This window comes from Tachysurus vachellii, chromosome 16, assembly GCF_030014155.1.
Source record: "Tachysurus vachellii isolate PV-2020 chromosome 16, HZAU_Pvac_v1, whole genome shotgun sequence".
Taxonomy (NCBI): domain Eukaryota; kingdom Metazoa; phylum Chordata; class Actinopteri; order Siluriformes; family Bagridae; genus Tachysurus; species Tachysurus vachellii.
In genome coordinates this window covers 18,575,529-18,601,342 of record NC_083475.1, presented here as the reverse complement: position 1 = coordinate 18,601,342, position 25,814 = coordinate 18,575,529, and the positions used below count along the sequence as shown (strand labels likewise).

Genomic DNA, 25,814 nt, shown 5'->3' with positions numbered 1-25,814 from the left:
GCAGGGGGCAGCAAAGAACTGCGGAAACGCAATGCGACCTGTAAATAAGGATTTCACCTTTCAATCTGTCGTGTGCACATCCATCACCATCTGGTTAGGTGCAGCAACAAAAGAGGACAGGAACAGACTGCAACACACAGTAAAAACAGCAGAAAAAATAATTGGTGCCCCCCTGCCCACCCCCCAGGACTTGTACGATAAAAGAATCAGAAACCGAGCAGGAAACATCACTACTGATCCTTCGCATCCTGGACACAACCTCTTTCAGCTCCTCCCTTCTGGCAGGCGCTACAGAACTTTGCTTACCAAAACTGCCAGACACAGGAACAGTTTTTTTCCCCAGACAATCACCCTGATTAACAACTCACCATACTTACATTCCCTGCTTCATATCTACAAGCACTGCATTATCAGAACTGTCAGTCATCACATCATTTGTATAGGTTACACACTACAAAAACATAATATTACACAATATCGTTATTTGCACTACCATGCACCTCTCACACTTTATGTACATAACTGATCAGTCATATATTCTGTATTCATATTTAATACTCATACTTGTATAGTCTGTATTATCTTGTCTTGTACAGTATAATGATGTCAGCTGGAATCAAATTCCTTGTGTGTGTCAACACACTTGGCCAAGTGTTCCGACTCTCACGTGTGTTCTACCGTGTGAGTCTCTGATCCGTTTAGTGTTACAAACATGATCTGTATTTATATCTATATATGTTTACTCAGTCATGCTGAATACTAATCATCAGTTATTACATAGTTCATAAATGAGGTTTTAATGATGTTCAGGTATTAATTTCTAATTCTATTTTATTGAGGTGGAATTTTAGAGCTGATTATTTTACAGCACTTTTACGGCTGCTGCTGCTGCTGTGTGAGGCATTTACACCAACATTTATTTACTGTGATTAAAAACTCAGACCATTTGTGTAAAATTTGGAAGATGTACCTTTATTTACTCTTATTATTGTTCTTTATGTCCATTTTCAGAACAACTTTGAGCCTTTATGATTCTGCCACTTGCTTCTGTTCCAGTCACGTCTCATCTTCTCCTCTGCTCGTTCGGTTTTTGTTTTGTTCAGAGTAACATTCAGCCGGTCCGTTCCCACAATCTTCCCGTTCATCTCCCTGATAGCCGCTTTGGCTTCAGCTTCAGAGAAATATTTGATGTATCCGTACCCTTTTGCCTTTATAAGCTGTACCGGGAGATACAGAAAGCAAACAATGAGCATTACACACTAAAATATATATAAAACAGAACATCTGTGCTGTCTTAGTATCAGGGAAGTGTGATTGAACTTCTTATCTATCTGTACTGATAATTATCATTTCAGAGACGAGCAGCTATACAAAATACTGTGTATGTAAAAACACATGTGTCTCCTAAAAGAGAGAGTAAGGGGAAGTGAACACAGTGTATTAGGAAAGGAAGAAACTGGAGGGATTATTAGTTCACCTTAATTCTGATGATATTCCCGAAAGGGCGGAACTCCTTATAGAGGCGCTGCTCATCAATGGAGTCCAAACCTCTAATGAACAGTTCAACTCCCTGCAGAAAGGACAGCAAAGTTCAGATAACATCCAGTGTGTTCAATAAGCCAAACAAGAAGCTCATAATGTGATATAATGAAACAGAAAAATAAACAGGAAATCACAAAGCATCATGTAAACGTGAGTAAAGTTTGCCTCTAGCTTCATGATAATCAGATCACATGTTCATATATAGACACAAAGGCACATCCTCTCAGGTCTGCGATCTACAGACAGACTTTAATACTGTACCTTTGTGTTTGGTGTGTCGTAGTGGGGTTTGTGTTCGTGTGGAAACACGTGTTGGGGTTCAGACACGTTCTCTGGTTGATACATGGCTGCTCCCCCCAGAAGCCCGTTGATCATAACGTCTCGGCCAGCGTCATTGGGGTCCTGATTTGTAATCTGTAGGAAATACAAGTTGGAGTTAAATTGTGAATCTCCTGGAAATAGTTTAGTTGTTAAATGAACTGTACCTTTATATACCATTATAAGAACTTTAAGTATTTTTACTGTAGTGCTTTTTTAATTTCTTACCAGTGTGCCCGTCCTATTGGGCAGAATTGGCTGGTGGTTCTGAGTATGATGGGGAGATGGGAGGAAGCATTCTTCTCCAACAGTCTCTACTGTTGGGGGTTGGGGGCAGAATTCGGGTGGCAGGATTTGGTAGTACACGGGGCTGTACACGGGGCTGTACACGGGGTTGTACTCGGGGTAGTACATGGCCGTGTACTCGGGGTAGTACACAGGACAGATGTTGACAGGGACATCTTCAAAGACAGGTGTATAAGCGACAGGCACATAGTGCACTGTTTCTTCAGGCTGGGACTAAAAGAAGAAACAGAGTTGGCTTTTAGAAAAAAGATTGTTTCAGAAAAACAAAGAGAAATGAACAGGTTTATACTGAGGCTTACTGATTAAAATAATGACATTTGTCTTCAGAAACAGACCTGAATGTATTACTTATTACACTGTACCTTCCTCTTCTGTGTTAAATCATCATGTCTAAGGCTTTAGTGCTCCCTAAGACAATAAGCTACTTGTCTTACAATTTAATATGAAATGAATATATATGTAAGTGAATAATAAACTATACAAACTTAATATTAAAATAGACAGTATGAAAGCTCCAATAAAATGGATCCTAATGATCAAAATTACTAGCTTCATGATAATCACATCACATTAGCGGCACGTCCCCATGTACATATATGGACACGAAGCCACGTCCTCTCAGGTCTGCGATCTGCAGATGGACTTTAATGCTGTACCGTTGTGTTTGCAGTATCTGTCTGCACAGGCTCTGGATGAGACATGTTCTCAGGGGGAGACGCCGTTTCAGGTGGAGACGCAGTTTCAGGGGGAGACGTCATTTTAGGAGGAGACACAGTTTCAGGTGGAGACACAGTTTCAGGGGGAGACGTCTTTTCAGAATCAGAAGAAGACGCCGTTTCACGGGGACATGCAGTTTCAGGAGGAGACGTCGTTTCAAGTGGAGACGCAGTTTCAGGGTGAGACGCAGTTTCAGGGTGAGACGCAGTTTCAGGTGGAGACGCAGTTTCAGGTGGAGACACGTGTTGGGGTACAGACATGTTCTCTGGTGGAAACAGGTTCTCTGGTTGATACATGGCTGCTCCTCCGAGAAGCTCGTTGATCATAACGTCCCGTCCAGCGTCATTGGGGTCCTGATTTGTAATCTGTAGGAAATACAAGTTGGAGTTAAATTGTGAATCTCCTAGAAATAGTTTAGGTGTTAAATGTCTGGAGTTAATATGTGAAAACACCATTATAAGAACCTTAAGTATTTTTACTGTAGTGCTTTTTTAATTTCTTACCAGTGTGCCCGTCCTATTGGGCAGAATTGGCTGGTGGTTCTGAGTATGATGGGGAGATGGGAGGAAGCATTCTTCTCCAACAGTCTCTACTGTTGGGGGTTGGGGGCAGAATTCAGGTGGCAGGATTTGGTAGTACACGGGGTAGTACATGGCGTTGTTCTCTGCGTTGTACTCGGGGTAGTACATGGCCGTGTACTCGGGGTAGTACACAGGACAGATGTTGACAGGGACATCTTCAAAGACAGGTGTATTAGCGACAGGCACATAGTGCACTGTTTCTTCAGGCTGGGACTAAAAGAAGAAACAGAGTTGGCTTTTAGAAAAAAGATTGTTTCAGAAAAACAAAGAGAAATGAACAGGTTTATACTGAGGCTTACTGATTAAAATAATGACATTTGTCTTCAGAAACAGACCTGAATGTATTACTTATTACACTGTACCTTCCTCTTCTGTGTTAAATCATCATGTCTAAGGCTTTAGTGCTCCCTAAGACAATAAGCTACTTGTCTTACAATTTAATACGAAATGAATATAAATGTAAGTGAATAATAAACTATACAAACTTAATATTAAAATAGACAGTATGAAAACTTAAATAAAATATCCTGATGATCAAATTTACTAATCAACAAAGTCATAATCAGGAAACTTACCATTTTCCAAACTTGGTGGTGTGATGTGCCTCGTGTGAAAAGTAATATTTGTAAAAAATAATGTGTGGTGTGTAAAAAGTGTGGTGTGTGTTGTGTGAAAATAATGTGTGTGTGTAAAAAGTTTGGTGTGTGTTGTGTGAAAAGAAAGTATTCTGTGTAAAGTGTGAATATTAAACGTCTCTCTCTACGTAATGACTCGCTCGATGACGTTCTCTCACTGTGAGTGAATTTGAAGGTCAACAATTTAAAGGTAAACGGAGACAAACTCTCATTCTGTTCCGGAACATCTATGACACGCTCACAGGACTCCAAGTCTACAGCATCCTTCAGTGTTATACACAACACCACTAATATATGAAACCATATGTTTACCTTCAAAACCACAACACAACATGACAATCATTTTATTCTACACAAAATGTCCTGACTAGTATTTTAAGATATGAGCGTCTCAGCCCCAAGAGGCCTCGCTTTAACGTTTGTGCTAAAATATATTCACACTGGTATCTTCATGCTTTAATCACAGTCTATATATCTGTGTAAATCTCAGGATTATCTGATTTCTAACAACAACAATATGAATCTATCAAATGAGGTGAAGTTATTAGGTTTCTTTCCTCTTTATGCTGCTTTTTTTTCTTTGTCATATTGACGTTACTACAGTCATCTATCAGGAGAGGAAAGATCAGCTCAGCCACCACTTTCACTCCGCCACTTTCACAACAACTGCTTTATCTTATTTTACTTTAGAAAAGATTTATTAATCTATTCTACTTTATTTTATTTTGTTGTATTTTATATCTTAATCCCCCTTATTTGACCCTATTCTATAGGATTATATCTTTTATAAACAGCAGCTCACTGCATGTGGTTCCCTGTATGATTGTGTGTCATCAATAGATTTAAAATGTCATTATGAACATTGTGACCATGTGCTTTTAAAAGCTGATTTCTGTCACAGTCACAGAATTTAGGTGGCAGGATTTGGTAGTACTTGGGGCTGAACTCAGGGTTGAACTCTGGGTTGTACACTGCGTTGTACTCGGGGTTGAACTCGGGGTTAAACTCGGGGTTGAGCTCATGGTTGAAATCAGGGTTGAAATCAGGGTTGTACTCGGGGTAGTACACAGCGTTGTACTCGGGATTATACACGGGACAGATGTTGACTAGCACATAGTGCATTGTTTCTTCAGGCTGGGACTAAAAGAAGAAACAGAGTTGGCTTTTAGAAAAAAGATTGTTTCAGAAAAACAAAGAGAAATGAACAGGTTTATACTGAGGCTTACTGATTAAAATAATGACATTTGTCTTCAGAAACAGACCTGAATGTATTACTTATTACACTGTACCTTCCTCTTCTGTGTTAAATCATCATGTCTAAGGCTTTAGTGCTCCCTAAGACAATAAGATACTTGTCTTACAATTTAATACGAAATGAATATAAATGTAAGTGAATAATAAACTATACAAACTTAATATTAAAATAGACAGTATGAAAACTCCAATAAAATGGATCCTGATGATCAAATTTACTAATCAACAAAGTCATAATCAGGAAACTTACCATTTTCCAAACTTGGTGGTGTGATGTGCCTCGTGTGAAAAGTAAAATTTGTAAAAATGAATGTGTGGTGTGTGTTGTGTGAAAAGAAAGTATTCTGTGTAAAGTGTGAATATCAAAAGTCTCTCTCTCTATTTTTTTTTTTTAGATGATTTTTTAACTTTAATGTGAGCAAGTTTACAATCAAAGTCACCAAAAACGTTCACAATCCTGTAAATTTATTAGCTTCAGGTTCCGAGGGCAAAGTACTACACTCTACGGAACTTACTGGACGAGCGTGGTACCCAACTTGACACATCCGTTCTTCTGTACACTCCAAACAAAGCTAGAACATAAGCTAGAACATCAAAACACCAGGCATACACAAACCTCAAATACAGGGAAGATGCATTGTGAGTAAACACACACAGAGGTCAGAAGAATAATCTTTTATCCATTGCTCATTTTATGGAAATCACACAAGAGCACTGTATAGAACACAACAGGGGTTTGCCTGTTACACATGAAGTGAATGAAAGGAGGCCAATGCTGACACACTCGATGAGTACGGCTTCATGTTAAGGGATTAAAATTGCTTTCTATAATCATAGGTGTGTATGCACATAAAATTCCATACAGCTACATACCTGTGTAGAATATCTGATTATTACTTAGTGTTGCTAAATGGATGCATATGGTTCAAATATTTTTTTTTTTACTTTTTTTTCCCCAGAATATACAATAATGAAGTGCATTATACAGACAGTGTAAGTGTTCACATACAGCACATCAAAATTAGGAGATTCTACATTAGTTGTTTTTTCCCTCTCATGATAAAGTGCAAATCAGATGCTTCACAACAGGTGTTAATAAGGTTAATTGCTGTTCTCAAAATTTCCACTTACATACGTCACCAATTCCCCCACTTAAAAAAAAAATAATAATAATAATCAATATAAGGACACAAAATCTGTTATATAAGTAGGCTTGAATATGGAATGTAACATAAAAAGGAATTACTTTCTGTAATAACTCTTTCTGTAATAATCATTTCTGTAATAAAAAGGAAGTCCTTCAAGTCTGATTTTGTCTGATTTTGCAACACTTATGTGAATAAAGCACAATGAGCAGGGGGAGGAACTGAAAAAAGAGACGGATGATGAGAAATGCAGGCGGGGACGACTCTACATGCTGTAGCCAAAGCCGGGCTGCGCTGACTGGCCGTAGCCAGCAGGGGCGGTGTAGCCATAGCCGTAAGGCTGCTGAGGAGGAACAGGGACGCTTGGGCCTGCAGTGAGCATCAGTTGGGGTGTGCCATAAACAATGGGTTGTGCCTCTGTGGCTTGCTCCTCCTCTTTCCTCAAAGACTCGGATGCATCCAGCTTATCAACCTTGCTGAGGTACTCCCTCATGACCTGGATGAAGTAGGGCATGGAGAAGTCCATGATGTTGTGCCTCCAGGCCTTCTCCAGCACCACGTCGGGCCGCAGGAGGTCATAGCAAGTGAAGAGACAGGCAGCGAAGCACTCCTTCTTCTCCTCCTGTAGGAACCACTGCAGCAGTTCCTCGGCCAGCTCTGTGTCCTTTGACTCTGATGCATACTGCATGGCATCCTTGTAGAGTTTATCCTTCTTGCAGAGCTCCACACTTTGCTTCCAGCGGTTGTTGCCTTTGAACAGGTAGGCAGCAATTCTCCTGAACTCAATGAGTTCATGCTTCTCCAGGCTCTGGGCCAGAGATATGTTATCGAAGTTGTCGTAGGCATCGATGGATGTGCGCAGAGCCTGGTAGTTCTCCTCTATTATAAAGAGATTATTTAGTGCTTCGTTGACCGATTTGTTGTTATGGTTCTGTACAGATCGCAGGTATGGTTTAACCAGAGACAGCTGTTTAACCTTAGAGAAGAGGTTAACAGCACGTGTGTGATCAAGTCTTGGGGACAGGACGATAAGCAAATCGTTCAGTAACAGAGGCTTGAACTCCAGATAGAACTGGATGGCTCTGTAATACAGTTCCACATTAGCCACCTTAGTAACAATGTCTTTGAACTGGCTCTCCTTCCAGGCATCGGCAGGGTGGTTCATCATGATGATGATAGCATTATCGTATTCTTCATACTTGTCATATAGGAAGACCAGCTCCGCCCACAGATGAGCCTTCTCTGCTGCCTTCAATACCTTGGGAATATTGACTCTGGACCAGAAGAGTTCCAGATGCTCCCTCATCTTCTGTGGTTTGAACTTGGAATAGAGGATGGCCAACTCAGTGAACATGCCCATGTGAGCGCGCTCCAACCCCAGAGCTGCCTCCAACATGGTGATCAGCTCCTCAAAATAGCCACGGTCCTGGTAGTAGTTAATGAGCTCCTCAAGTTCATCAGCATGGACAACAATATGCAAGCCGCATATCTGTGCCAGACGGAATTCCTTCCCATCTACGCAGGTAAAACAGACCTCTTTCCAGATTCGTGTGCTGTTGGCCTTGCGTGCTCCATCCACAGCAGCTTGGTACTCTCCCAGGTGGACCAAAGTGGAAACCAGGCGGCCAAAGTTAGACACGTTGTTGTACAGCAGCTTAGCTGCCTCATACATCTTCTCATCATAGCAACGATCACCAACTTGTTGGATGTGGGCGTTGTTCGGGCCATTGATAAACTCCTCCAATTCAGCCAGGCGGTTGGTTTTAGCCAATGCAAAGATCAGCTCAGTCTCTACATATGACTCACGGGCCTTCTTGCGTGCCATTTGCAAGAACTTCACCAAATCCTCCCAGTTCCCACTTTGGGCTGCAGCATGTCCTACTTCCATGTATGCCGATGGGTCATCAGCCTTGATGTAGGAATCGATGGCTTCCTTTACCAGGCCTTTCTTCAGCTGAGTTTTAGCCAACTGCCTCCACACGGCAGGCTCATTGCAGCTTTTAGTGAATTCATATGCCCGGTCCAGGTTACCAATGTGCTCAATCAGAACCTGCACTGCAGATGTGTTGACATCAAACTTCCTGAAGATGGCAAATGCCTCTTCAAAGAGCTCGTTGCTGATGGCAATGTTGGCTATGTCGGGGGCATCGTAGTTGTCCAGGCGGTTGATGTATTCCATTACGCGTGTGCGATCAGCTTTGATGGCCGTCAGGATCAGAAGGTTTTGCAGGTTCCTGTGCTCACTGAAAACAGAGTTATCCAAAACAATCTTCTCAAGAAGCTCAATCAGTTCATAAGGCAGGTCAGCAGTCATGAAGGCTTTCACTGTAACGGACACCTTTTCTGGGTCCTGGGTCTCTGAGAGTGCAGTCTGCACCACCTGGTCGATCAGTGGCCTTCTATAGGGGTTGCTCTCCAGGAGAACACTGGCCCACAGCTCAGGGTCCTTACGACGCACCAAATACCGAGACAGACTCTTGAAGAGGGAGTTTTCATTGCACACATTAATAAGCTCTTGGTCGCACTGTCCTCTCTCATAAGCCACACAAGCCAGATGGGGGTCCCTCTTTTCGCAGTACTTGCCCACCACACGGCTGTCATAGTATGGGTTCTCTCTGAGGAATCGCTCAGGGTTATTGTTGCTGTCGATGTAGATCTTAGCCAGGGCATTGTGGGTAGCAGGTTCTTCACATCCCTCATGAATACGAGCTTCCAGCCAGGGCAGCATCAGCTTCAGCCTGTTCCGTTTTTCCACCTCGGCCACCAGCTCATCGGTGGAAAACTGTCCGTGGACCACCAGGATCAGGTTCTTAATGACATCCTCTGAGCAGTCTACATCCAACAGTCCACCAATCACCACAGGTAAGCGGCTGGGGTTCACCTTCTGCACGTAAATTTCAATGTATTTCTGCAGATTGTTGCGGTACAGATAAAGGACCAAGTCATGGACAAAGTCAAAGCGGTCACACACAATGATGAGAGGCAGCTGATCAGTCAGTTTAGCTTCCTTAAGAAAATTCTTCACACGTTCAGAGTCATAGCAGTTACTCTCTCGGCAGATTCTCTCCACCTCTTTGATCTGTCCAGTTTTACAGGCTGCCTGAATGTACTTGAAATGGACCTCTGGATCCTGACTAAAGTTCACAATGGAGCCAAGAAAGTAGAACAGCCCTTCAAAGCTCTTAAAAGACTCAAAGAGCTTGGTGAGGGACTGGGTGGTAAGTTGCTCATGGTATTTGGAGGCCACCTGGATGCAAATCTGCAGGTTCTGGCGGATGTTGGCTGAGAGCATGGCTCTCAGGCACTCCAGAGAATCCTCCACTGACAGCGAGCCAAAAAAGTTCACCAGCCACTCAGGATTGAGAAGGTGGGTGTGCACCACAGCACATTTGATGTCATACAGGTCTGTGTAGTGTTCCAGGGCTCTCTGTAGCAATCCGGCTTTCTCACACAACTGGGCCACATGAGCTCGATCGTAGTGGGTGAACATTTGGTTTCCCAAGATAGCGTCAGCCACCTGTGGAGCATGCATCAAGTTCATCTCCAGCAACCGGGTCTGCAGAGGGCCATCAGTGGGCCGGTTGTTCTTCAGAGCATCCAGCAGGAAGGAAGTGCACTGCTGGATCAGGTTGTACTCCATGAGCACATCCACAATCTGGGTGATGTCAGCAAGAGGTTCCTCATCCTGCACCAGCATCTGGGAGAACTGCAGGCCTTGCTCTGGACTGATCCGCATCACGTTTCGAAGCAGAAAGATCCAGTCTGGAGTGTAACCAACCTTCTTTGCATACAATACTATTTTCTGAAACTGTCCAGTCTCAGCAAAACACTGAATCACTTTATTAGGGACATTTGCTCTCAGGTAGACACTGAGAGTGAGAGTCGGGTCCACAGATTTGACCAAATCACCCAGCTCTTCAGAGCACTCCAGTTTATCTTCTTTTAGCCACTTCTCCAGCAGCTGCTTGCGACCCTGCTGCAGTACAGGCCTGCAAAGCTCCAGGGACTCGAACTTGTTGAGCTGGCCCTGATCCAGCAGGATGCCGAAGTACTGAAGCAGAGGAGAGGTCTGGCCTGGCTGGGCGGGAACGCTCTGGAAATGCCGAATGGTGTCTGGGGTCCGCAAAATTCCCTTTGGTGCATTGGCAGCTACTTTGGCAGCCTCAGAGTAGTTGCCCACTGAGAACAAAGTGTTGAACTTACGTGCAAAGAGCTCCTCAGCACCAACCAAGTTGTTGCGTACAGCCATGCGCAGTGCCAGATCAGGGTTCTGCAGGACGTTGGTGATGTAGGGGATGATGTTCTCTTCCTCCACACACACCGACAGCACCTGTCCCTTCCTGTTGACACCAATGATGCCAGAAGTAGCCTCGTGGAGAGCGGTGACAAAGATGGTCTCCCCACTGATCCTGTTCATGTAGATGCAAGTGCCAGTTTCAAGGTCATACAGGTGAATGTAGCCATATTTGGTGATGAGAAAGACCACATCCTGCTTGGGGCTGATCTGCATAGCAACAGGGAAGTCGTTCTGGGCTTCCAGCGGAAAGAACACATCTACGGCTTTCTTCGGGAAAGGCTGATTGCCAGACGGAGGTGTTCCGACTTCGATAATGTAGAGCTTTCCTCCAGCTTGACCACGAACAGCAAAGCAAAACAATGTGGACTCTTCAGCATTCCCTTCCATTTTGAACTGAGCAAAGCCCGCAGCGTGGCCCTCGATAGGCTGCGACACCTTCCTGTCCACAGAGTACAGCTGCATTGCTCCGACCACACGGTTGTGCTGTGCCGAAATCCCAATCAGAAGAAGCCATTTCTGTTTGGTGTCGGTGCGGTAGTTGATAATCTGGCAGCCTGCTAAGCTGGAATGCCGGTTGAACACTTTAACAGGTTGCGAGTCGCCTTCCATACTCCAGTGGTAGACTGTGTTGTCTGTTACAAGTGCTACGGTGTTCAGGGAGATCCACTTCCAGAATGTCACATCCTCAGTCATGGTGTGTGCCTTCATCTTGCTCTTCATTTCGATGTTGAAAATCTGCAGGGTTTTCGCAGCTTTGAGGGCAATCACTTTGCTGGCTGGGTTCATGATTGCGCTATCTGCTGAGATGGGCCTGCGGATGGGCGAATTGGGGTCGCTCATGTCGATGATGACCACCTGCGCCTGCTCGCCCACCTTTTCTCGCACACAGATGAACTTGTCAGATTCCATAGTAAGCGTGCTGAAGCCAATATTAGCTGGGTTAAATCCCAGGTTCTGGAGCTGGAGGTGCTCCTGAAAGCGAATAGGCAGGATCTGAGCCATGGTTAGATTTCTGCTCCACCGGCCAGATAGCTATGCTAAGCTAACTGCTAACTACGACCTCCTCCACGAACACCGTGATGAAATGCCACTGAATTTAAAACAGAAACAACGAGCCGAATAGAGAAGGTATAAAAACTCGAAAGTGATGAAGGTTGTTTCGAGGTGTTATACGAATGGTGCCAGTTTTATCCCGAAGATGACTGATTTTTTTCCTCCACTGCTTGAGACGGAAATCAGCGGCCCCAGAGCTGAAACCCGCAAAGTCTCTCTCTAAGTAATCGCTCGCTCGATGAAGTTCTCTCACTGTGATTGAATTAGAACGTCAACAACTTGAATGTAAACTGAGACAAACTCTCATTCTGTTCTGGAACATTTATAACACGCTCACAGAACTCCAAGTCTACAGCATCCTTCAGTGTTATACACAACACCACTAATATAAGAAACCATATGTTTACCTTCAAAACCACAGCACAACATGACAATCATTTTATTCTACACAAAATGTCCTGACTAGTATTTTAAGATATGAGCGTCTCAGCCCCAAGAGGCCTCGCTTTAACGTTTGTGCTAAAATATATTCATCTTCATGCTTTAATCACAGTCTATATATCTGTGTAAATCTCAGGATTATCTGATTTCTAACAACAACAATGTGAATCTATCAAATGAAGTGAAGTTATTATGTTTCTTTCCTCTTTATGCTGTTTTTTATTCTTTGTCATATTGACGTTACTACAGAATCAGAATCAGAATCAGATTTATATGCCAAGTGTGTTGACACACACAAGGAATTTGGTTCCAGCAGTTTGTGACTCTCAAAAGTACAGACATAAATAACGCTATACTATACAAACTATACAAGAAAACAATGCAGATAATGAGATACAATATAGACAGAACGAGTATAAAATATGAATAGAGAATGAATAAAATATATTCATATTTTATACTCGTTCTGTCTATACAGTCATCTATCAGGAGAGGAAAGATCAGCTCAGCCACCACTTTCACTCTGACACTTTCACAACAACCGCTTTATCTTATTTTACTTTAGAAAAGATTTATTAATCTATTCTACTTTATTTTATTTTGTTGTATTTTATATCTTAATCCCCCTTTTTTGACCCTATTCTATAGGATTATATCTTTTATAAACAGCAGCTCACTGCATGTGGTTCCCTGTATGATTGTGTGTCATCAATAGAATTAAAATGTCATTATGAACATTGTGACCATGTGCTTTTAAAAGCTGATTTCTGTCACAGTCACTTACAAGGACACTAATACATTTATTTCCTTTAATAAGGTCGATACCTTTCACCTGACTACACAGTAAAAGGAAATAAACTGTATTCAGGTGAAAAGTATCGGCCTTATTTAAGGAAATAAATAAAGACACGTTTTCTAACCCAAGATGGCGGCGCGGCAGCAGCACGCAGCGGCCACTCTGGATTGAATATGGTGCTATTTTTGTGCCGTGTGGAGCCCCGCCCCTGTTCTAGCGGAGCCCCTCCCCCTTGTCATGTTTTACATCACGTTGTTTTCGACCCCAATGTTTGACCTAATAAGTAGGGAGAAAAACATGGACGATTTGATTTTTGTCAACTACAAGCTAGCCAGCTAAATTATTCATTCATTCATCTTCTACCGCTTATCCGAACTACCTCGGGTCACGGGGAGCCTGTGCCTATCTCAGGCGTCATTGGGCATCAAGGCAGGATACACCCTGGACGGAGTGCCAACCCATCGCAGGGCACACACACACACTCTCATTCACTCACACACTCACACACTAGGGACAATTTTCCAGAGATACCAATCAACCTACCATGCATGTCTTTGGACCGGGGGAGGAAACCGGAGCACCCGGAGGAAACCCCCGAGGCACGGGGAGAACATGCAAACTCCACACACACAAGGCGGAGGCGGGAATCGAACCCCGACCCTGGAGGTGTGAGGCGAACGTGCTAACCACTAAGCCACCGTGCCCCCCGCCAGCTAAATTAAAATTATTGAAATAATTCTAAAATAAATCTTAAATGGAGTTGAGTGTCTTGTTATTCAGTACTGACGTGCGTGTGCACACACACACACACACACACTCACTCACTCACTCACTCTCTCTCTCTCTCTCTCTCACACACACACACAAGAAAAACGTAACTTTTTTTCGTTTAATTTATTACTGAGAAACGTTTTCTGAGCAGAATTGATCATATTAACACCTTATTAAATGTTTTATCTTATAAGATCACAGCACTTTATCTATATATTATTATATACATATTATATATTAGAACGGGCACAGAAGCCTTTATTATCGCCACATATACATTACAGCGGAATTTTTTTCTTCTGCTATGATAAAGCGCCCCTGGAGCAGGGAGAGTTGAAGGCCTTGCTCAAGGGCCCAGCAGTGGCAGCTTGGCTGTGCTGGGCTTTGAACCCTGATCCTCCGATCAACAACCTGGTGCCTGAAACAGTTGAGCCACCACTGCCCCAATGCAAATATCTAATAATACAGTGGTGTGGGACGGACTTGTGTCATTTAATTAGTCATTTAATTTTATGAAAACTGAAAACTTGTATGAATATATTTCATATATATATATATATATATATATATATATATATATATATATATATATATATATATATATATATATATATATAAAATGAACAATTAAATAAATAAATTCAAATTTAGCTCAAAAAATGTTAAAGCAAAAGTAGAAGCTAGATTATTTATAACATGTTAAATTCATTATTAAGTGCTACCTATGGCAAAGGTAAACAGTACTGAACATAACATATTTGTTTGTTTTTTTTTCATTTAAATGTCCAATGCAGGCTTCCAGGATTTACTGATGATATATGTCCAAGTCCTGAAATCAAACACATACAGAATGCTCTTTGTTATACTGTAATACGGTCTATTTGCAATATTTTTACCAACAGTCAGAAATATTAACCTGTAATATCAAGTTCCCATTCAGTAACCTTCCCTTAAAGTTCACTACTGAGGGTAGAGGCCTGTCTTCTGCACACCGAATGCAGTGATGAAGATGTTGATGATGACGGTAAGGAACACAAGGGCAGTCGCTATGTTATTCATTAAGTCCAGCTTTCTGTGATTTGCGACGACATTGAGATCTTTCCGTGCTGATAGGGGATAAAAACAAAGGAAGCAAGTGAGTCCATAAATCATATGTTCCCTCTGAAAACAGAACAGCCAGAACATATCTGGAAAGCTTGTAGGTTGCTATATATACCTTTATGACTGAAAAAGCAATAATGCTGCAATGCTCACCCATGAGAATAAAGAAAGCTCCAGCGAGCACTTGGAAGAAGAGCGAGACTGCGATGAGCACAATCACGATCAGGAAGTACTTAAACCCGGGCCCTTGTTCCAGCACGGCTTTTAGCTGAGACGCGTTGGCCATAAGCAGAGCCACATCCAGCATGCTTTCAGCCACTGTCTTCTTAGTGGCATACTGATTCATGTTGAGATTCTGTAATAGAGAAACACCACATGACCACATTAGCAACAGTACAGAAAGTTATTTTTGCTCATCAGGCTGGAAAAGGTTCCAAAATCATCTTGAAATAGTTTGAAAAGATCACTACAGAAGCAAGAGGGCAACTTCTAACTTTCAAGTGACAGTGTATATTGGCTTTCTCCTGCTGGTCCAGTGACAGGATCCCACACTCTCATTGCCATGTCCTGGGTTCAATTCCCAAGCAGAGAGCTAATTCTCAGTGCTGGTCCCAAGCCTGGATAAAATGGGAGGGTTGTGTCAGGAAGGGCATCCGGCATAAAACCAGAAAATTACAGATCATCCAATCTTTTATCTCTATAACACACAGTTAATTTGGACAATTTAGCTGTTTCATCTGGTTTTGATGAGATATATAACTGTGTATCTTCAGCATAACAGTGGAATCTAATCCCATGTCTTCTAATAATGTTCTCTAAGGGAAGCATGTATATTAAGAAAAGCAGAGGTCCTAGAACTGAACCTTGAGGAACCCCATAAGTATCTGGCAATACGGAGGATTCTAGAGGATTCGCCATTTAATTCTACAGAATGGTATCTATCAGACAGGTAGGATCTAAAAGCCTGTCCCTGTGTAATTTTGTAAGCCAACTATTAGAATGTTGTGATCTGTAGTGTCGAATGCAGCACTAAGGTCAAGTAGAACCAGTAGTGACACGCAGTCTTGGTCCGAAGCTAAGAACAAGTCATTTGTAACTTTCACAAGTGCAGTTTCTGTGCTATGATGGGGCCTGAAACCTGACTGAAACTCTTCAAAGATATTGTTCTTCTGTAAGAAGAAGCACAGTTGAACAGACACAACCTTTTCTAGTATTTTAGACATAAACGAAAGGTGTGAAATAGGTCTGTAATTTGATAGTTCATTGGGATCTAAATAAGGGGCCTAATAACTGCCAACTTGAAAGATTTAGGGACGTAACCTAAAGATAGCGAGGAGTTAATAATGTTATTAAGAAGAGGCTCACCAGCTTTATGCAACACTTCTTTCAGTAATTTAGTTGGAATGGGATCTAGTAAACAAGTTGTTGGTTTAGCTGTAGTTATACATTTTTCTAACTCTTCCTGTCCTGTATTTGTAAAGCACTGTAGTTGTGAGTGTAGCGCTTTAGGTGAAACTGGGTCACGAGATGCTCTCATATTTTTCAGTTTTATCAGTGAAGAATCTCATAAAGTCCTCACTACTGAACTGTGATGGAATAGTGTGTTCGGCTCTGTTTTTTGTTAATCTAGCCACTGTGCTAAATAAGAACCTGGGATTGTTTTGGTTATTTTCTATGGGCCTTTTTACACCCGGTCACTTCATGTGTTTTCTCTGATCCGATAGTTATCTGATTTGTTAAAACTGTTCCATTTACATTAGGCCACATAAACGCGTCTCGGCGAATCGGATATCGATCCGATCTTTCTACTAACGCCCAAAATGCAAATATATTTCACCTCATTTCTGGGGTAATTGACATGTAACACGCTTTGGTGTATGCGGTTGCTACAAAAAAAACAGCATTTACTGTTTGCTGCATTTTCGCTGGCGGCAGCAGTGCATTTTAAGACCCAACGAGACACCTGGGTGAAAGATTGGAGCCAGCGCTGGTGGGAAAACATATTTGTTTCTGGCGCGATCCACGACTCGTGAGTCACTTGCGAGTGACGTACTTCCGTTTGGGAGGAGTATAGCGCTGACGTATGTGGCTTGAACAACCACATTCATTTACACCTGTCCAGTTTCATCTGAAACGCGTCCCAGACCACCTCCTGAAGGGGTTTGAACCATCGGATTTATATCTGTGTCGAAAACGTTTTGGAGGGCATTTAGACCTGGTCTTTTTTACCATCGGATAGCTATCTGATCACAGAAAACGCATGAAGTGACCAAGTGTAAAAACCCCCTATGAGTTTGCTCAGGTGCTCAGCCCTAGCAGCTTTTAGAGCCTGTCTATAGCTGGACATACTGTTATTATACGCAATTCTAAAAACCTCTAATTTACTTTTGGACTGTAATCAGGACTGTGACCTGATTACAAAAGTCAACATCTGATAGATAATCCAGAGGGGCTTTGAAAACAAGTGCTTTTTGTTCACAATCAGTAAAGATATTTTTGGAGGAAAAGGACATCATATTGTCAAAAGAACAGATTTCAATGTGTGCGTTAACTTGTGCTAGCAGGCAAACTACTGAAAATACAAAGTTACCAAACCCCCAACAGCATGTGGTTCATTTAGATAACCAACTAAACTTACTATTCTCTATATTCAGTTGGTGACTTCAGAATTTTTTACAAGAACCTACAGTGCAGTGTTCACAGTAATGAGCTCGGAATTCTATTCAGAATGCTAAATGTTTGTGTTTTCATCCATCCACCAGCGGGGGGCAGCAAAGAACCTGAAAATAATGAGATATCTGAGGAGCAAAAGCGAAAAGCTCCACCCCAAAGACCTTAGGTAACCTTTCGAGTGTCTATTAAATGATTGACAGAAGCTTCAACCAGACACAAACAAGCATTCCGGAAGTCAGGAATACATTTTAATAGACCCCAGGACTATTGCACCTTTAAGATATCCAAGTCATCTGAATAGTTATGTGATTACTTGGTCCCCAGTGCATCTGTTAATGATGATAATAATAATAATAATAATAATAATAATAATAATAATAATAATAATAATAGGGGGCACGGTGTCTTAGTGGTTAGCACGTTCGCCTCACACCTCCAGGGTCAGGGTTCGATTCCCGCCTCCGCCTTGTGTGTGTGGAGTTTGCATGTTCTCCCCGTGCCTCGGGGGTTTCCTCCGGGTACTCCGGTTTCCTCCCCCGGTCCAAAGACATGCATGGTAGGTTGATTGGCATCTCTGGAAAATTGTCCGCAGTGAGTGAGTGAATGAGAGTGTGTGTGTGTGTGCCCTGCGATGGGTTGGCACTCCGTCCAGGGTGTATCCTGCCTTGATGCCCAATGACACCTGAGATAGGCACAGGCTCCCCGTGACCCGAGGTAGTTCGGATAAGCAGTAGAAGATGAATGAATGAATGAATAATAATAACAACAATAATAATAATAATAATAATAATAATAATAATAATAATAATAATAGCTATGAGTTATTAAATCATACGTGCTAGAAACTCTAATTATTAAGACACTACATCATAATTAAATATATTTTTCTAATGATATAATAAATCTTTGAAAAAACATTTCTCTTATTTTTCAAATATTGTATTATTTACAATATCTTTACAATATTTACAATGTTAGGTTGCAGTTTTTTTCAAGGTTTCTTATTAAAGAGCCCAGGGGTTTCTCAAAGGTCCAGTAGTAGTGTTTTTTTATTAGATTTTATTAGATTTTTATATCTAACACTGCATTTCAAGCTGTTCATCTCAATTGAGCATTTTGATGCATCACAGTTGCTGAGACAGACTTTCTTCACACTGTGCCTTTGTGTATATAAATATGTCTATGTGTACTCTACTCGACTGCCAGAACATAAATTAACTCTTGTAATAAAGATTACTCTTGTCATAAAGCTAGCTGAATATTTTGACTAAAATGACACATTATCAGTCTTGAGGGTTTTTTTTTTAATGTCCATCACCTTGGGAAAGTTTTATAAATACAGTATTGAACCGAGCATGCATGGATGACTGGACGTTAGTGAAAGGCTCACAGCTTCAGGGTCTCTAGTTTGATCCTGATCCTCATTTTTCCTTTACTGTCTACGTGGAGATTTGCACGTTGTTCCTGTGTCTGTGTGGGTTCATTCCAGGTTCTTTGTTTTTCTCCCAACATCAATGTCATGAAAAGCAGCTTTTTCTGGATATAATTGTTAAATGTACAAATTTTTCCCTAAGGATTGAAGCCTGAGGTGAAGGTGGTGACGAAAAACCTCCCTGAAATTATGAATCATTGCCCTTCTATAACTGTACACTATATAGTCAAAAATAGAAAAGAGGATCTTGTGATCTTATGAGCAAGATATAGAATATATAGAATAAGATCAGAGTTATTTACTAAAGATCTGAACATGTAAATGAATTTGCGGGGTCTTTTAATGGACGTCATGTTGGATTTCATGTCACCAGCAGATGACAGTACTAGATTAGTTTTAATGCTTGAGTCTTGCTCACTTCTTGTCATTGGTGAGTACAAATCTTGCCATCCATATGTACAATAAACTTCACTATTATTGTATGTTGGTGTAAAATTATGATAGACATGACTACTGTGTCTGTAATACACACACACACACACACACACACACATACTGTGTATACATATATATATATATATATCCCATACTAAAATATTAACTAGTGTAATCTTATATACTGTACTCTCTCTCTCTCTCTCCCTCTCTGTCTCTCTCTCTGTCTCTCTCTCTCTTATTCTCATTCTCTTTCTTGCTCTCTCTTGCTCTCTCTCTCTCTTTCTCACTCTCTCTCTCATTCTCTCTTTCCCTCTCTCTCTCTCATTCTCTCATTCTCTCTTTCTCACTCTCTCTCATTCTCTTTTTCTCTCGTTTTCTCTCTCTCTCTCTCTCTCTCTCTCTCTCTCTCTCTCTCTCTCTCTCTCTCTCTCTCTCTCTCCCCACTCTGTCTGTGTGTGTTCTCTAAAAGCCGCTCTCCTTATCTGCATCATCACTTACAGATCTAGACCGTCTCCATGATGATGCCTAGACCATATATAAGCCTTTCTCTTCAAAATATGACCTTTGGGTGTTTGTTTAAAAGTGGAAGAACAAAGTAGAAGAATGTGTACCATCAAGTAATCTCACATTGTCTTTATCTCCATTCTTACATCAACCTAACCAGCTCCTTCTACACACACACACACATATACACACACATTATATGAACATGGTTGAAATAAACACATTAAAAATATCATAGCTTGAATCCTGAGCCTTAAATCATGCTCTGGTGAAACAAGAACTAGGCACATTTCCAAACACCACACGTGCCACGTCACTGGACCCTTTTTTCACTTCTCCCCCATAAAATAAACACCACAGGAGAGCTCAGGAGTGTTTTACACAGGGACCTCATACAGCAGGCCTACAGGAAGTCCACCTCCCCGTCTGCTCATTGGTCAAGAAACTGTCCAATAGCAAACAAGAGCAGTAGAGGAGGGTTCAATCAAACCTGAGACTCTTTTCTGAGTTTGTTTGCTTTTTTGCTTTACCACGTCTGAGGACACGTGTGGAGGTGGAGGAGGGCATTTCTGAGCACTGTGTGCTGAGAACGTGTGCTGAGATCAAAGAGCAGGAGATGGAGGAGATATGAAGACAGAGAGTGGAAATGTGGGTTTGTCATCTGACAAAACAAAAACAAGACATTCAGAACATAACATAGAGATAAGTGCAGAGAAATCCCAGGATGTGTCTAAGATGGTGTGGGAAAATGACCCGAAATGCCATATTCTTCATTTTACCCTAGAGAGACGATTAGTAATTTAAAAGAAAGCAGGAAATGGTCTCATCATCACAGCTTCCATCTAGCTCTCAGTTTCCTGTCATCGGTGCCTTCTTTATCTTGACACTAATCATCAGATATTCCTCATTATTAAATTAGTCCTATAAGTGTGTTAAATGTATAGATAAAGCACAGAGAATATCTCCCTCAGACCAAAGACCAGTTTCAAGTCAACCATCCATTATTAATGCAAGTGGGAATTTTTGTGTATCCTTCTGTATTGAGTACAAAACAATGCAAAGGAATTTATATGTAGACATTTAATGTGTCGGTTTATGGAGATCATCTTTTATTAATACAATAAATGAATGCAATAAATAAAAGTCTAATCATTAATTAAACTCACTGTGGTTGTGGATGCGGTAGCTCAGTGGTTAAGGTGTTCGACTACTGATCGGAGGGTCATTGGTCCGAATCCCAGGTCCACCAAGCTGCCACTGCTGGGCCCCTGAGCAAGGCCCTTAACCCTTAATTGCTCAGTTAGTATAAACTGAAATAAAAATGTAAGTCACTCTGGATAAGAGTGTTTGCTAAATGCTGTAAATGTAAATGTCTCTCCTGGGAACACTGGGTTTACCCTGGACAGAACATCACTGATCATCATCATCCACACATACTCATTCACCCCAAGGGGCAAGTAATCTTAGCAAAACTACCTACTAGTGTGTTTTAAATAAAATGCTTTGAAATTATAGTGGAATAAATGCTTGACTAAAAATATTGGCACCCCAGTGCATTACCAAGATAATCCACTGGGGGTCGTAAACCACAACAGAAAACAACAACACTGTCCTGGAGTTAAATAAATGGTGTATTCACTGGTTCAGAAGTCTGAAGCTCTGAAGAATTCAAGACATTCAGCGTTTTCTTTTAGGGACATCATGAGTTATATTTGTTGATGATTCTGTACCAAACAAGCAAAAACTTGTGCTAAATGTTCATTTGACCTGGTCAGGTTACGTTTCTGTTTTTGTTCGAATGAATGAAAAAGTATCCTTGTAATTTCATTTCATTTAATATTTAGTTGATTAATTCATGAAGAATATCTTTAATACATTCCTGCCAGTATATTGTACATTTGATTAAATAAATCTTGATTAATAACTGGTCAGAATTATAATTTTCTACACTTCAAACTCTAACTCAAATCAGAGAGAGAGATAGAGAGAGAGAGAGAGACAGAGTGAGAGAGACAGAAAGAGAGACAGAAAGAGAGAGAGACAGAGTGAGAGAGAGAGAGAGAGAGTGAGAGAGAGACAGAAAGAGACAGACAGAAAGAGAGAGAGACAGTGAGAGATAGAGAGAGACAGACAGAGAGAGACAGTGAGAGATAGAGAGACATACAGAGAGAGAGACAGCGAGAGACAGAAAGAGAGAGAGACAGATAGAGAGAGACAGTGAGAGATAGATAGAGACAACAAGAGACAAAGCAAGAGAGAGAGAGAGAAAGAGAGACAGATAGAGAAAGAGAGACAGATAGAGAGAGAGACATAGAGAGATAGACAGATAGAGAGAGACAGTGAGAGAGAGATTGACAGGGTGAGAGAGAGACAGAAAGAGAGAGACAGATAGAGAGAGAGAGAGAGAGAGAGATAGAGAGAGAGACATTTAGAGAGATAGACAGATAGAGAAAGAGACAGAGCAAGAGAGAGACAGTCAGATTTTTTAAAGCATTAAACATAACTATAAAGAGATTTTAAATAAATAAATGAATAAATAAATAAATGAATAAATAAATGTATAACGAGTTGCAGAGAGAAAGAAAACACGATGAAAGAGAAGAGAAAGAGAACGAAAACACTGAAACCTGCTGTCAGAGGAAGTGAATCAGCTCCACAGTGATAACAGATCACAGCCAGCAGCATGTCTTCTATATCAAAGCACGTTTTGTACATAAGAGTTCACTTATCGTGTTTACACTGTGTCTGTGAGGGGTGTATTAATGTAATACTACCATGTTCCACTGTACATAGATGATTAACGCACAATAAACAGATACTCAGAGGAAATCTGTGTAATTTAGTTCCATTTATGTAAAACTCATTCCTATCTGTTTTAAAGAATGGTAAAAATTCATGAAATGAATACATTCACACACTTGACACCTCATGTACCGCTCTGTTTATATTTAGTACATAGTATATTAATGAACGTCTGTATATCGAAGGTGAATTGTTAAATGCATCAATCCGTAATCTTCATTTACTATACACGAGCTTACGAGTCGATAAAATGAGATATTACTAATTGGATTCGTTTGTAGCGTCGTCATTTACTTAACTTGAAAACTAATCCCAGTACGTCAGCGAATCGAACGCCGTTTTTCACTGTGTATTCTAAAGAGCTGTCTTTAATTGAGTGTCATTTTTATTTTGCTTTTTAATTATTTTTTTTAAACGCATAAAATTCATAATCACAGCATATGTGTTCTTTGTGAAATGAATTAATTATTTGAAATATTTATTTATTTTTTATGTAATTATTATACGAGTCTCATAGTGCTCGATGTTAAAGTAACCGTTTATATTGCATTTAAAATGAATTAAATTAATAAATTATGTTTATATTACATTTAAAATGAATTTAAAAAAATGAATAAAAAAAACAGGGACACGGTGTCTTAGTGGTTAGCACGTTCGCCTCACACCTCCAGGGTTGGGGGTTCGATTCCCACCTCCACCTTGTGTGTGTGGAGTTTGCATGTTCTCCCCGTGCCTCGGGGGTTTCCTCCGGGTACTCCGGTTTCCTCCCCCGGTCCAAAGACATGCATGGTAGGTCGATTGGCATCTCTGCAAAATTGTCTGTAGTGTGTGATTGCGTGTGTGATTGCGTGAGTGAATGAGTGTGTGTGTATGTGCCCTGTGATGGGTTGGCACTCCGTCCAGGGTGTATCCTGCCTTGATGCCCAATGATGCCTGAGATAGGCACAGGCTCCCCGTGACCCGAGGTAGTTCGGATAAGCGGTAGAAGATGAATGAATGAATGAATAAAAAAAAACAGAAGGAAAAACCCCCACCCCACCTTCAGTCCTCTCCCATTCACATTGACGAACACACCAAATGCACACATAGCAGGAGCAGTGTTAGCTGGTGTTAGTGATATAGGCCTTCCTCAGGCCATGTTCAGAAGAAAATGTGAAGCTCTTGACGTGCAATGTGATGAATTCCGGGTCTTTGTTACCACCTGGCATAAGAACAACATTGCTGTCCTTGCCTTTCAGCAAATGTGTGATCAGGTGTGTCTTCAGGGAGCTCTCGGCCGCACATAAAAAGCACACGGCACAGCTGCGACTCGATCCCTGAATCCCTGCAATAAGGTGGAGTGACTTATTTTAGTACATCTGCGCTCTAGACTGCCTTCTTTACCCATATCTCAGTATCACTGAACACTTCACATAGCTCTACATCTGCCCTGCTAATTTGTCTGGAGTAACTTTAACCCCCTGAGACCTGTATGTTACTGTTGTGTACATTACAATTTCTACTGACTGTTTCTCTTAAAGGTGCCCTTCCACACAAAACCGTTTTTACTTGGATTTTTTTTATATGTGTTAGGTCCATATGTGTTTGTGTTGTGTCGTGAATGTGAAAATGAACTGCTACCTCCCCGGTCAGTTCTAGCCACTTAAAAGAAATAAGGGGAGAAATCAGGTCAGTTGGAAAAGCTGGTCAGTCTGACGTCAGAGTGACTGAGCTCATTACTATTCATGAGCTCTCCCACTTGAGACCACGCCCCCAGAATTCGTGTAGCTCAGTGAGTTTCCTATACAGCAAGGATGGCTGAACGTCAACGGGCTTGTGAAGAAGCCGTTCTGTCGCAATTCAAGGTGATTGTAAACAAATTTCCTCTAGCCTAGGCTACTTATTGTGCTGGGTGAATGAATAGTCATGCTCTCATATCCTAGCGGTTAGCCAATCGGAGCCAAGCAGCATAGCTCATTTGAATATTCATGAGAACTGGCGCAAATCGAGCTGAGTCTTCCTGCAGGCTTTCTATACCACACTAGAATGGCTTGAAACAAGGTAACCAAGGCATTATTTCCACAAAAAAATGTTACAGAGTCCATGTTAAACTTCAGACATTACCACAAAAGTAATGAAATACGTGTGGCAGGGCACCTTTAATTCATAGCTGATAACAATAAATTTAATCAGTGTTTTCAAGGAAGCAGTTTGGCAAAAAAATTATACCTAACAGTCCTCATATAAGGTTGGTACAATAAATATATATAGACAATGAAGTGTGAGAAAATGTTATGTCCTCATATGAGGACATTCGGGTCTCAAGAAGTTAACGAGCGACTGCATTTATTTAGCGGTGATGTGGCTACATTTAGATTTTACTCTTATGCACATTATCAGGATTATCAGGTTGTATAATAAATGTTAAGGTACTGATTGCGTAATTAGAGATCATGACAGTCCAGACAGTCCGGTGCATTCGAGCACAGTGTGTTTATGCTAGCAGGGCAGTATGGGGGCCAAATGTATGTATGTTTACGGCTAGGGTCAATGACTGGAGCCCCAAATACAAAACAGCACTTTTTTTTTCACATATACTGACTTGTTAGGAAATTAGGGTCATAAGGCCGGGTCATAGAGAGGGTTAAGCGCCTTGCTTAAGGGTGCAAAAGATTATTAAACCTTCTGACTATTAACTGTTGACTTATCACTTCTCTTAAACTAACATCACTAACACGTGTGATATTGTAAGCTTGAACATGTCATCGTGTAGTTTTTCAGTAAGCACTTTTTCGGGTTCAGGGTCACGGTGGATTCTGAGTACAGTATATCCCAGGAACACTGGGCATGAGACAGGAATACACTATGTACAGGATGTCAAACATTTGCAGGGCACCGTGCACATGTACAGTCTCACCTAGAGGCTACTTTTTGTAACATGGCGTGTTTTTGGGATGTGAGAAAAAAGTCGACAAAGACCCAAGAAGGTCAAATGAATGAGACAGTAGCATCGTCTGCTCCATCGCTCT

The 25,814-nt window shown here is 41.3% G+C and overlaps 2 protein-coding genes across 2 annotated transcripts in view; both read right to left on the bottom strand.

Annotated features, from left to right (window-relative positions):
* Positions 1 to 6,754: 6,754 nt before the first annotated feature.
* On the bottom strand, positions 6,755 to 11,945 carry LOC132858660 (clathrin heavy chain 1-like). Its single transcript, XM_060889048.1, has one exon. The coding sequence runs from the start codon at positions 11,795 to 11,797 to the stop codon at positions 6,764 to 6,766; it is 5,034 nt and encodes a 1,677-aa protein (XP_060745031.1). The 5' UTR covers positions 11,798 to 11,945; the 3' UTR covers positions 6,755 to 6,763.
* Positions 11,946 to 14,554: 2,609 nt separating this feature from the next.
* ninj2 (ninjurin 2) overlaps positions 14,555 to 25,814 on the bottom strand; it is a 32,373-nt gene continuing 21,113 nt past the window's right edge. The window contains exons 2-4 of the mRNA XM_060889759.1: positions 15,111 to 15,312; positions 14,773 to 14,962; positions 14,555 to 14,685 (exon numbers count right to left, since the gene is read on the bottom strand). Coding sequence (XP_060745742.1) covers positions 14,817 to 14,962; positions 15,111 to 15,312 — 348 coding nt within the window. The 3' untranslated portion in view covers positions 14,555 to 14,685; positions 14,773 to 14,816. The remainder of the gene's footprint in view (positions 14,686 to 14,772; positions 14,963 to 15,110; positions 15,313 to 25,814) is intronic.

Coding starts and splice junctions, on each gene's coding strand:
- LOC132858660 (XM_060889048.1), bottom strand. CDS start 11,797: ATGGCTCAGATCCTGCCTATTCGCTTTCAGGAGCACCTCCAGCTCCAG.